General features: G+C 43.0%; 1 protein-coding gene across 1 annotated transcript in view; it reads right to left on the bottom strand.

Annotated features, from left to right (window-relative positions):
* Positions 1 to 10,587, bottom strand: part of LOC111980902 (RNA-binding protein Nova-1-like) — a 33,539-nt gene extending 22,952 nt beyond the window's left edge. Inside the window, exons 1-2 of the mRNA XM_024011953.2 lie at positions 10,225 to 10,587; positions 7,077 to 7,220 (exon numbers count right to left, since the gene is read on the bottom strand). Coding sequence (XP_023867721.1) covers positions 7,077 to 7,220; positions 10,225 to 10,228 — 148 coding nt within the window. The 5' untranslated portion in view covers positions 10,229 to 10,587. The remainder of the gene's footprint in view (positions 1 to 7,076; positions 7,221 to 10,224) is intronic.
* Between the last annotated feature and the right edge of the window lie 2,820 nt (positions 10,588 to 13,407).

Below are 13,407 nucleotides of genomic sequence, written 5' to 3'. Positions count from 1 at the left end.
CCCCCCTTTCCCCTCCCCTCACACACAATCATGCATCGTTCACACCCTTCACTATCTCCAGTCATCTATGTCAGGCCACCACAGCAGGGCCTAGTAGTACAGTTCCCATTCCCATCAAGGCCTTCCCCCATTCATGGTTTCATGTCTTACAATGCATTCGGAAAGTATTCAGACCCCATGACTTTTTCAAAATGTTCTTATGTTACATCCTTATTCTAAAATGTATTAAATCCCGCGCCCCCCGCATCAATCTACACACAATACCCCATAATGACAAAGCAAAAACTAAATTTTAAAAACATTTTTTTGCAAATGTATATATATATATTTTTTTTAAAGATCACACTTATATAAGTATTCAGACCCTTTACTCAGTACTTTGTTGAAGCACCTTTGGCAGTGATTACAGCTTCGAGTCTTCTTGGGTATGAAGCTACAAGCTTGGCACACATGTATTTCGGGAGTTTCTCCCATTCTTCTCTGGAGATCCTCTCAAGCTCTGTCAGGTTGGATGGAGGGCGTTGCTGCAGAGCTATTTTCAGGTCTCTCCAATGATGTTCGATCGGGTTCAAGTCCAGGCTCTGGCTGGGCCATTCAAGGACATTCAGAATCCACTCCTGCGTTGTCTTGGCTGTATGCTTAGGGTCATTGTCCTATTGGAACGTGAACCTTCGCCCAAGTCTGAGGCCCTGAGCGCTCTGAAGCAGGCTTTCAATAATGATCTCTCTGTACTTTCCCTCGATCCCCACATTTTTTGGCACCCTTCCCCAGATCTGTGCCTTGACACCATCCCTGTCCCGGAGCTCTATGGACAATTCCTTCGACCTCATGGCTTGGTTTTTGCTCTGACATGCTGTCAGTGTGCGCCTTTCCAAATCATGTCCAATCAATTGAATTGACCACAGGTGGACTCTCAAGGATGTTCAATGGAAACAATATGCACCTGAGATCAATTTTGAGTCTCATAGCAAAGGGTCTGAATACTTATGTAAATAAGGTATTTCTGTTTTTATTTTTAATACATTTGTAAAGATTTCTAAAAACCAGTTTTTTGCTTTGTCATTATGGGGTATTGTGGGTAGACTGATAAGGGAAAAAAATATTTAATCCATTTTAGAATAAGGCTGTAACGTAACAAATGTGGCAAAGTCAAGGGGTCTGAATACTTTCCAAATGCACTGTACACTGGTGGATGGGAGACTGGAGGTGGGTGGGATTGTTCTAACCAGGGCTATCACTACTTAGCAGATTGCTGCGTGGAATGTATGTCTGTCTGTATCCTTGTTGTGCTGTAGGTAGGGTAAGCCAAGGCACCTGCAGTGTTACAGATTAAGGGGTGATCTGTGCATATTGGTATGAACATGACATGTCAACATAGGCCTCTCATAGCTCAACACAGAATGGAGATAGACCAACTGTCAAGTCCCTTCACTGACATTTTCAAACTCTCCCTGACGGAGTCCGTAATACCTACATGTTTCAAGCAGACCACCACAGTCCCTGTGCCCAAGGAAGCGAAGGTAACCTGCCTAAATGATTACCGCCCCGTAGCACTCACGTCATTAGCCATGAAGTGCTTTGAAAGGCTGGTCATGGCTCACATCAACAGCATCCTCCCGGACACCCTAGACCCACTCCAATTCACATACCGCCCCAACAGATCCACAGATGACGTAATCCCGATTGCACTACCCTTTCCCACCTGGACAAAAGGAACACCTATGTGAGAATGCTGTTCATTGAACGTTGAGCTGTAGTCAACACCACAGTGCCCACGAAGCTCATCACTAAGCTAAGGACTCTGGGACTAAACACCTCCCTCTGCAACTGGATCCTGGACTTCCTGACGGGCCGCCTCCAGGTGGTAAGAGTAGGCAAATACATGTCTGCCACGCTGATCCTCAACACAGGCCCCTCAGGGGTGTATCCCCTCCTGTACTCCCTGTTCACCCATGACTGAGTGGCCAAACCTGACTCCTACACCATCATTAAGTTTGCTGACGACACAACAGTGGTAGGCCTGATCACCGACAACGATGAGACGGCCTATAGGGAGGAGGTCAGAGAACTGGCAGTGTGGTGCCAGGACAACAACCTCTCCCTCAATATGAGAAAGAGAAAGGAGCTGATCGTGGACTACAGGAAAAGGCAGGCCGAACTGGCCCCCATTAACATTGACGGGGCTGTAGTGGAGCGGGTCGAGAGTTTCAAGTTCCTTGGTGTCCACATCACCAACGAACTATCATGGTCCAAACATAGCAAGACAGTCGTGAAGAGGGCACGACAAAACCTTTTCCCCCTCAGGAGACTGAAAATATTTGGCATGGGTCCCCAGATCCTCAAAAGGTTCTACAGCTGCACCATCGAGAGCATCCTGACTGGTTGCATCCCCGCCTGGTATGGCAACTGCTCGGCATCTGACCGCAAGGCGCTACAGAGGGTAGTGCGTACGGCCCAGTACATCACTGGGGCCAAGCTTCTTGCCATCCAGGACCTATATAATAGGCGGTGTCAGAGGAAAGCCCATAAAATTGTCAGAGACTCCAGTCACCCAAGTTATAGACTGTTCTCTCTGCTACCGCACGGCAAGCGGTACCAGAGAGCCAAGTCTAGGACCAAAAGGCTCCTCAACAGCTTCTATCCCCAAGCCATAAGACTGCTGAACAATTAATAAAATCGCCACTAGACTATTTACATTGCCCCCCCTCCCTTTTGTACACTGCTGCTATTCGCTGTTTATTATCTATGTATAGTCACTTCACCCCTACCTACATGTACAAATTACCTCAACTAACCTGTACCCCCGCACACAGACTCGGTACCGGTACCCCCTCTGTATATAGCCTCGTTATTGTTATTCTTATTGTGTTACTTTTTATTATATTTGGTAAATATTTACCTGTTTGTCATTAAAAACAAGTTTGATAAAATATTGCAGCAGAATTTACAACATATTTGCACTAAGTTCAGTAGGGAATAAATCACGAAAGGTAGAACGAAAATGAAAGGTGAGGTGCGGTGAGGTACAAGGTAGTCAAAATAAAATGTCATTGATTAGCTTTGTTTCTCGTCTTTTAATTCCTCAGTAAAAAATAACGGCTGCAAACTTTGAACAGGTGCAAAAGCTTCGTATATTTGGTCATATAAGTGTACATTGAATACACGCAGACTTTCTGGAAGAGTTCGGGCCCATTGTGTGAGATGGTGTAGTAGTTTAATTTGACTTTGGGGACCCTAGCAGTACCCAATGAAATGGCTGCCAGCACCCTCTCCCTGAACTCCTCACAACACGATGAGGATGGGGCGGGGCAGAGCAGGTGGTGCTCTATCAACACATCCACCACCCAGCGAGAGGAAGAGGATACAAAAGCACAACTGCTTCAAAGTGTGTTTTCAATGTATACTAAGTAGTCGTGTTGCACGGTATACCTCTTCATTTTTTCTTCACTTTCGGTACTTCTGTCAAATGTGTCTCACGTCATCTACTGGTTGAGAGAGGATCAAGTCTGTCTATCAGCACAGCCAATGTCCTCTTATAGCACGACAGTACAGTGCCTGTTGCACTTCCTCATTCCTAGCTCTAGCCTGTCCTGAAGAACAACTCCTCTCACTGGGAGTCTGGGCTGCATCACCACTTATGCTGCACAGAAGTTAACACACTTGAATAATGCAACATGGCATGTTGCAATTTTGAAACTAGCAACGCGCATGCCCCGCCCAGCTGAGGATCTGTCTTTTAGCCATCTATTCCCTGTGTTTGAGGGGCGCTAAATCCGCTTGTTACTTAAATCTCGCTGGATTGACTGCTTTAATTTTACTCCTGCAACTCATTTCATACTTTTGCTTGTGTCTGTCAATTTTTCCCCCCATGAACGTTACGACCGCTGAAATGCTTGTAATGACCTGTCAACGCTTCATCGGAGATTGAACTCACCGTCTCGAAACATCACAAGAAAGAGAAGAAAAATCACTTTATTTTGATGGGTGTTCATTTTTTGTGTAATTGGGAAAAAGTTATAATCTAACACAGTTGAAATGTTTATAAATTAGATGTGCTGAAATGAAAGCAACTTTCGAAAATGAGCTCTCGGATGAAAGTGATATTATGTATGATCTCGCAAACATCGTAAAGTATGTTTATGTGACTGCAGTTAGGGTAGACTGAGAAAGTGTTGGTGGTTGCAGCCTTGTTCCTCCCTTTGCGTTAATGTATTCATATATGCAACAACAAAAAACTGGATTATAAAAATTCCAAAAGTTTGGAGTATCTTAATTCATTGTTCAAATGTGCATTTATTAGAATAGTTTTTAAAACCTTTTAACAATTTCGATGACCATTGCTATTGAATCATTTCTGTTCACAAAAGAAAGCTTACAGCAGAAGCTAACATCAATTGACTATCCTAGTACCTTGCTTGTAATCATATGTAAACCAAAATGCTAAATGCTGCTGATTTTCACCCAAAAACTTTATTCATTCACTTCATCTCCCCTGCCTCACATCTCTCCCAAGATCATATTTGCTCAAGCCTAGAACTTAGTGTGTGTATGACGTCATGGGTCTTAAAGAGACAGCACGCACTTTTACAAAAGAAGAGATTGCTTCTTCTATGCAAATAATAAAATAAGCCCCAAATGGAAGGTAAACATTGTTTTTCATCTGTAGCCCCATGAATTCCGCCAAAACAAGCTCAATAACTCATTGCATGCACACACTCCTATTGAATATGTATTCACCTGTATTGTTAATAGGCCTAGGCTACATCTTGATTCACCCAGTTTATCAATAGACTAGAGATTGACCTTTCAAATAAATTGCATGCTTGTATAATTGTTTTCTTAATGCATCCATTCAAACATCTACAATTTCAAATGTTATGATATTGAACTCAAAAGAACTGTCTGGATCGAGTGCCATTCTGTGACTGGCTAATACGCCTTCTTTTTTCCCTTGGTATCGTTTTGCTATAGTTTTGGTATCGAGCTTTGTGATGCTGAACCTGGTATCGATATCAAAGTCAAAATTCTGATATCGTGACAACACTACAAAGTAGTGCTGCTACATTGTATGCAAAAGTAAGCCATTACTATAGTTCATTTTCAGCGTGTCATGGTGACGATCGATGAATCCAGTATTTCAGATAGTGCAGTAGTGGGAATAGGAGATACCCTAAAAAGGAAATATTATTGTACTTCTATTCTTGCCAAGGTTCAATAATTATTGGTAACACTTTATATATGGATAGTCAATCTGTAGATGCTCTACAGACTATCTGTAAGGGCTGTTGCTCTCCTCATCCTCGGACGAGGAGAGGAGAGAAGGATCATCAGACCAAAATGCAGCAMTCGGGAAGTAAGCCATCTTTATTTGACTAATGACGATGGCAACACGAAACAAAACACTTTCAAATATACAAAACAAGAAAACGACGTTGACGAAACCTGAACATAAACTTACATAACTAAACGTAAACTCACGGACAGGAAACAGACGACATCAAAATAAACGAACAGCCAAACAGTCCCGTATGGTACATACATTCAACGACACAGGAGACAATCACCCACAAACAAACAGTGAGAACACCCTACCTAAATATGACTCTTAATTAGAGGAGAACACAAAAACCCCTGCCTCTAATTAAGAGCCATACCAGGCAACCAAAACCAACATAGAAACAGATAACATAGACTGCCCACCCAAAACACATGCCCTGACCATAAACACATACAAAAACAACATAAAACAGGTCAGGACCGTTACACTATCAGTAACGTTCAATTTAACTATCTACTAACACTAACCTTAACCCTTATCCTAACCCTAAACTTAACCCTAACCCTAGCCCTTATTCTAAACCTAACCCTAACCTTAGCAAGCAGTTGCTTATCAACAGATAGTTTGTTGAGAGTATGACAATCTGTAGAGCATCTACAGATGGACTATCCAAATAAAGTGTGACCTAATATTTTGCCAAGGTTTAGTCCAAGTGCAGTATATCACAACTTCCGCGTGTCAGAACATAGCCCATATTTGAGCCATATTGCCATTTTTGTTCAATCAGTTAGAGAGGTGAGCCAGCAACTGCAGTGTTGCCAGTTCTAATCCAGTGTCCGACAAGAAAACATCTGTCTGGAAGTGACCTGGCAACTGGAAGGTTGCTGGTATCAATTCCTAGATGCCATTACCTGCTGTTGTGCCCTTGAGCAAGGCACATAACCCCCCACAACAACAGGTGCCCAGTGTGGCAGCCCCCTGCACCTCTCCATAAACCTGTATGTGTGACTTTCGGAGGGGTTGGGTTAAAAGCGGAAGTCAAATTTGTGTGCAATTGGCTAATAAAGTAATCTTAATCTTAATCAACAGCGAGCCGCCCGACACCTGTTATTTTCCAGAAGGTTGAAGCTTACTCAGCCATGAAGGACAAGCGCATACACTTTACTGCGGCTCTCACATTTCCTGCTCCGAAGACAAGATGCTTCAGCACCAACCAGAGAGTGCAGTGACCTCCATCAGTGTGGGGTCATTGGGAAAACATGAGCATCTTTTTCCATGTTGACATGTTTTTAAGAACAAGGCCCTATTGGGAGACTACTGCTTTCAGTGTACCTTACATGTCCTCGACATTGGATAATGTGCTCTCTCCATCTTGGAGTAAAATGGCAGCCAGGCAGCTAAGCGGGGAATTGATTAAATGCAGTCTGCATTGTAGCAGAATGAAGAATGATAGTACTTCTGGGGACTACAGACTTTTCACAGAAATTGGATCAGCTCCCTGCTAAGAGCACAGCCAAATTGAAAGAGCAATTGCTTGTATCTAAAAATGCTATTCCTGAGTCAGAAGCAGCTGTAGCATCTGAATAGGTCTTTTGTCTGGGTAAAAATACTGTGCATTTGGAAGGCTGGATCAAACTCATTGGGCTCCCCAGTTGGAATTCAAACTGCAGCGTAACCAACAAATAACGTCTTGTACTGAACTTGAATTGAGAGAGTCCGATGATTTTGGGGGCTCTTACTTGGGTGTATGCCTTTATATTTGGAAAATTAGATCAGGGACAAAGTGGGATCCAATTACCTGGGTAGAAGTCTTTGGATTTGGACAGCTTGATGGTGGCGCCCGTCTCTTTCTGCAGCTGTACGATGGTCTGGCCGCCTTTGCCAATTATGGAGCCGGCCGCATAGCTGGGGATCAGCACCTTCAGGAAGTACTCACCCTCCTCTGGAAGGACATAGAGAGAGAGAGACGAACAGGCAGGAGAGGTTCAGAGCTAGTAAAGAAGCTGTAGTCTACACACATACACCATACTGCAAGTAACCCAGACACCTCAGCTGATACATGCCTCTGGCTCCATTCACACTGGCTCCATTCAATCATTCTCAATAGGAACATGTAAGCGTCAGATCAGATGCAAACAGTTGAATAGGTAGCTAGCCACATATATTCTTGTCAGACTGACACTTTGGTAGGAAGGTATCTAAAGGTATTTTTCATTTCGGAGTGTGATTCTTTTGTAGCCTCTAGTCCCATATTTCATCAGAGTTTGGTGACACGTTCTGTGTTCTGTCCCAGATTTCCTGTGGAGTAAATGCTGACCTCCTTTCCAGTTTGCAGAGGTCTAATTTTAACTGTTTTCAATGAGTTTTAGTATCATTTATCAGAATCTTCTGACAAAATATCTAATTCATGGTTCAATCCAAGCCAAGTCCTACAATGTAAAAAAAAATATATATAATCTCAATCCGAGAGACAAAGGGCAGCATAAACATCATCGGAATGGTGAGAATTATAGGATGTATTAACATTACTCAGACTATTACTCACACAGGACTATGTCGAAACATATGCTTGCGGTGCATGAAATCCAACCAATTGTGATCCAGAGTAATAACTGTTAGAGATGCTAGCATAAGGAAACAAAATCCCTCTGATTTGTTCAAATTGGATACTGCCAAAAAGACAGACTCAATCTCCTCCCGTTGAAAAGGGGGTTCAGTGGCTTACAACACTGTCTTGTATCAGTCAGTGATTGATATCATGTCAGCTCAAAGAATTCACAGATCAAACCTTCTGTTCTTCATCCTTTTAATCGAGAATGTTCCACTCCACATACTGGCTAATCAAGAAGATTTAATCATCACCCAGGTGAGCAGTGTGTGTCACTCCAAACAAATCCAGATTGGGTAGCAATTGGGTAGAGCAATCAACCCAATGTTGGGATTGGACTCTGTGCCAATTATTGCGAATACCAACCCAAAGATGGTGGATTGGTCAGAGGTCCGGTCTGCTTAAGGGATGGCTCTCCCATAGATACCAATGCAATAGCAGCTGGTTCTGGTCTGCTTAGTTCATTAACTGTAGATTAACCAGAAAAAGATTGCGACTGGGATGTCTCACTTCCTCTTCCGTCTCTGTACCAACCAACACCTGGTTGTGCTATTCCAGACATAAGTAATCAACATGGGAGACAGACATGCGATCAATATATGAACCTGTGAGAAAAATTACTACTCAATGTCACCCCAGAAATCAATTAGATAATAATAGCCTAAATAATTCTTCAATCATCTGTGCTGGTATGACCCAAAAAGTATCTAGTATGGTTTTCAGATATCAACTACTAGTTTTAACATTCCTTTTTCAATGAATGACTCCAATTTGGGACTTCTTCAATGCTTCATCAGCAAGGGTGACGTCACTCTGTCAAGAACGTACATTCAAAGAAGTGTTTATATCAGTATACAAACGTCTTTTTAATACAGACCAGCACACAAAAAAGATAATGACGATATCAAACCGTAGTTGTTCGTTTTAATGGTGATTTTGGTTGACAACGCCAAGATGCGTGTTTGCCTGTGTCGTCGTTGTATAGCTTCATGCAGGGGGATGGATTTGCAGGCTCGTCCAGGGAAGATGGATGGATGGAGGTCTGCACACATCGATGTCACTGTTCTAAGACTGACCTTCTGTTTGCCTCTTAAATGGGCTCATTAGATCCTGATCACAATGAATGTGGCACTGTGACATCTAGGGATTTCAGTCACTCTACGTGTCAACTCTCTACTGATTCTTTTAACATGCCCCTCATGTTCCATTTGGATTTTGATAGGTCTCTCAATAAAGTCATGACACGTTGATATCTAAAATCCAAAGTCAATTCTGTTAACTCGGACTAAAGGACCTTCCTTACTGGTCACACATTAGTCTACTAGAACCAACATTTATATGAAAATTCACACCACCTTCACATGTCTAGTCCGTCAACACATTTATATTGTAAATCACACCGATGAATGATAGAGCCTTTCTGAGAACATCCATTAGTCCTCTATCAATCGGAGAGAAACCATTATGACAATCTGACACAAACCATACTCCTTTAGCCAAGGCACTTTTTCTGCTTGGATTTCTGCTTTCTACTCCATTAATCTTCCCCTTTCAGAGAAAAAAGTTTTCCCTTCCAGGAAAAAAAAAGAATAGATGACCTTGATGAAAAAGTAAAAACCATGGCTTAGACATTGACATTGTCTTCATGGAAGTACAGACTTTTCTACTGTCAGTCAGAGGACACATGTTATTACAACTCTCCACACAGGATAAACTGAACAATAGGAATGGAAATATCCTCTATTAGACCTGTGTTGGCAGGGGTGCACAAGTTCCCGTTTCTATATGTCTTAAAACCAGGGTGAACCCAGCAGGGGAGAGCATGCCATTGAGATTCACTCCATTGCCCTCACAGGTAGCGTTTGCAGTCATTAGTCAATAATTAATTTCGTCCTAGCGTCTGAAAAATCACACTAACAGGTTTCAATGGCGTCATGTAGTAGAGTAAACATGGCAATCTGTTGCTGCAATCCGTCAGGGGAATGGGAGCAGTATGGGGCAGGTTGGGAAGCTAAGCCAGTCGGGGCTGTTGAGTTCAAACCCCATGCATCCAATACTGGAGGGATGGCTTGAAGGAGAGACACGGACACTGAGCCAAACGTGTTTAGTGAAGTCACTCAAGGGGGGTGGGTCAGGAGGAAATGCCTTGTGACCACCCCCCACTCCCTCCAAATACCCACTCTGCATGTCAATGGACCAACCTGGCGCTGACAGGCAGCAAGAACGATGGAACAAAATGGGCAATAATGAGCAGAATAGATTTTACGTAGTCAAGTATAAAGAGTTGAGTGTGATAAATGAATTCAACAAGTCATGACAAAAACAGTTTGGCTCTTACCCATTCTGAGATCTGCTGGTAAAATCCTCTGTCAGATCGCCATCAATACCGGGGTACAATCTTGTAAGGGTACCTTAACGTTAGGCTAGTCATAGGTGCAATGGTGGCGTTGAGGAATGCGGCCAGTCAACCTTTTTCACAGAGGTCTAATACATCAGTGGGTGCAAAAAAAAGATTTCACCGCAACATCCAAGCCATGCCTGCAGCTGGCCAGAGCCTCAATTGTATGAGAAAATGCTAATGCAGGCTCTCAGTATTTTCAGTGAAAGACGCCACGCATTGTTCAAGCCTGCACCGGTTTGAAGGGGGGGGTCTTCCCTGCCGCATCACCCTTTTCACTGCTCTCATCCATATTCATCGAGTGGCCTGTCCGTCTGCAGCAGCGTGGCGACTGACACCTGCCCTGGCCAATCGGCAGTCTCCTCCCTAGCACGTCATTCCCCAACCACCCCCCACAATGCCTGTCCCCGAAAAAATATATTTTCTTCCACACTCCGCCTCTTTTGACGCAGCACTATAAAGCATAGCAACCCATTCACTTTCTTTTTCCGTGAAAATGACAAACTGGTTTGTGCGTTTCATTGGAGAGAACGTGGGGTGACCTTGAGCGATGGCTGAAAAGGTGTGTGGATGCGGTGAGTGGAGGAGGAGAGGACTGATCTGATAGTGTGTGCCGTACACCCCATCTCATCCACCCCTCTTCCCTCAAACGGCCATGTTTGAGTGGGAGGGGGGCCCTCATCAACCACTGCAAATGGCAGTGCCGCAGAATGGTGGAGGGGGGAAGGGGTGGGGGGCAACGAAGCCAATCACTACGTCTATAAATCTTGTAGACTTATCTGAGCGCCGTACGGATACATCACTCACTCCACAGGTAGGGCTCGGTGCTTCACTGTCTAGCTAGCTAGTGCCATGATGTGCATCGCGTGTAAGAGTAGTGTGCTGATCAGTGTGAGCTCGAGATAGATGAGCATGCTGACGAACACACACACACACACACCACACACACACACACACAACACACCACCACACCACACACACACCACACACACACACACACACACACCAACACACACACAACACGTAGGAATGTGCTGTGACTCGCGTCGGTCGGTTCTCGTATAAGTCTAACCAAGATTAAAACTATGTGTGTGTGAATCTTGTTGCTTTGTGCCTGTGTACTATTGGTATCTATGGAAGAGTAGTTCTGTGTGTGTGAGCGGGAGGGTGGCTCGAGCTCATAGTAATTTCCAGGGAACCTCTAGAAACACTAGTACCATTTTCATAGTCTCTTTGTTCCTTTTCTAGATTAATTTCCAATGTATTTAAATCACAGAGCAAACTGAAGTAATAACTGAGGCACATAAGCATCTGGCCAAACGTCTTACTGTAAATTCTACCGATGAACCGTTCACTGTGTCACCCGGACTCACTGGTGTACATAAGCATTGTCTCTCTGTAGGCTCCCTCCTCTCTTCCTCTGCCACCTGGCAAATTCATAGTCTGCTCACGTCACATCTCTCTGCAAGGGCACCTGTGTCCTTCTCACAAAAAAATCACCAGCTCACATTCCTGTGCCAACCTTTCCATTAGCAACATTACCATATCATACATAATCCTTCAACTACACAGGCTTAGGAAAGGTACCCAGGCCAGTAAAAGGGGCTCGGGACATGGGAAACTACAGGCTAAATTAGCATGAGCGATGAATGAAAGAGGAGAGGGGTGTTGCTGATAAAAGAAGCAATAGGCTACCTCTTCCTCGAGTTGGGCAGTAATTCGCCAGCAATCCTAAATGCACAATAGGCACACGGCAGTAAAAAAACAGCAGAGCCGTACTCCTTTGTTATGGTAACTGCCAGTCATGTTAATGATCAACAGGAATGATGTAATCAATATCAGACACAATTTGTAATGTAATGACCATGATGGCTGAGGATCATCAAGCAGTGTCACCAGAAAAATACTTATTACATATGTATTATATACGGTGTCCTCAGAAAGTATTCACACCCCCTCACTTTTTCCAAATGTTGTTGTTATAGCCCAAATTTAAAATTGATTAAATTCAGATTTTGTGTCACTGGCTACACACTGGCTACCCCATAATGTCAAGGTGGAATTATGTTTTAGAGATTTGTACAAATTAATAAAAAATTAAAAGCTGAAATGTAAGTATTCAACCTGGGGCGGCAGGTAGCCTAGTGGTTAGTGTTGGGGCAGTAACCGAAAGGTTGCTAGATCAGTTAACCCACTGTTCCTAGGCTGTCATTGTAAATAAGAATTTGTTCTTAACTGACTTGCCTAGTTAAATAAAATAAAAACCCATGTGTTACGGCAAGCCAAATAAGTTCAGGAGTACAAATGTGCTTCATAAGTTGCATGGATTCACTCTGTGTACAATAATAGTGTTTAACAAGATTTTTGAATGACTACGTCATCTCTGTACCCGACACATACATATAATTCTAAGGTCCCTCAGTCAAGCAGTGAATTTCAAACAGGGAGGTTTTCCAATGCCTCACAAAGAAGGGCACCTACTGGTAGATGGGTAAAAGCATTTTTTTAAAGCAGACATTGAATATCCCTTTGAGCTTGGTGTAATTAATAATTACACTTTGGATGGTGTATCAATACACCCAGTCACTACAAAGATACAGGCATCCTTAAATGTGGAAGACACATTTCAGTTGAATGCATTCAGTTGTACAACTGACTAGGTATCCCCCTTTCCCTTTCCTTCCCCTTCCTAACTCAGTTGCCGGAGAGTAACGAAACAACTCAGGGATTTCACCATGAGACCAATGGTGACTTTAAAACAGTTACAAAGTTTAATGGCTGTGATAGGAAACTGAGGATGGATCAACAACATTGTAGTTACTCCACCATACTAACCTAAATAACAGAGTGAAAAGAAGGAAGCCTGTACAGAATACAAATATTCCTAAATTTGAATCCTGTTTGCAAAAAGAGACAAAAGTAAAACTGCAAACAAATTGGCAAATAAATTAACTATGTCCTGAATACAAATAGTTATTTGGGGCAAATCCAACACAACACATCACTGAGTACCACTCTTCATATTTTCAAGCATATTGGATAAGGATGAACAGAAACGAAAGGACATGATTTGTGACACAACGTTCATCCTGTTAAGACAAGTTCCCTCCAAGCTATGGTGAT

This window comes from Salvelinus sp. IW2-2015, linkage group LG20 (assembly GCF_002910315.2).
Source record: "Salvelinus sp. IW2-2015 linkage group LG20, ASM291031v2, whole genome shotgun sequence".
Classification (NCBI taxonomy): domain Eukaryota; kingdom Metazoa; phylum Chordata; class Actinopteri; order Salmoniformes; family Salmonidae; genus Salvelinus; species Salvelinus sp. IW2-2015.
Note: the sequence above shows the minus strand (reverse complement) of the source record. Positions and strands in the feature narration are given on the sequence as shown.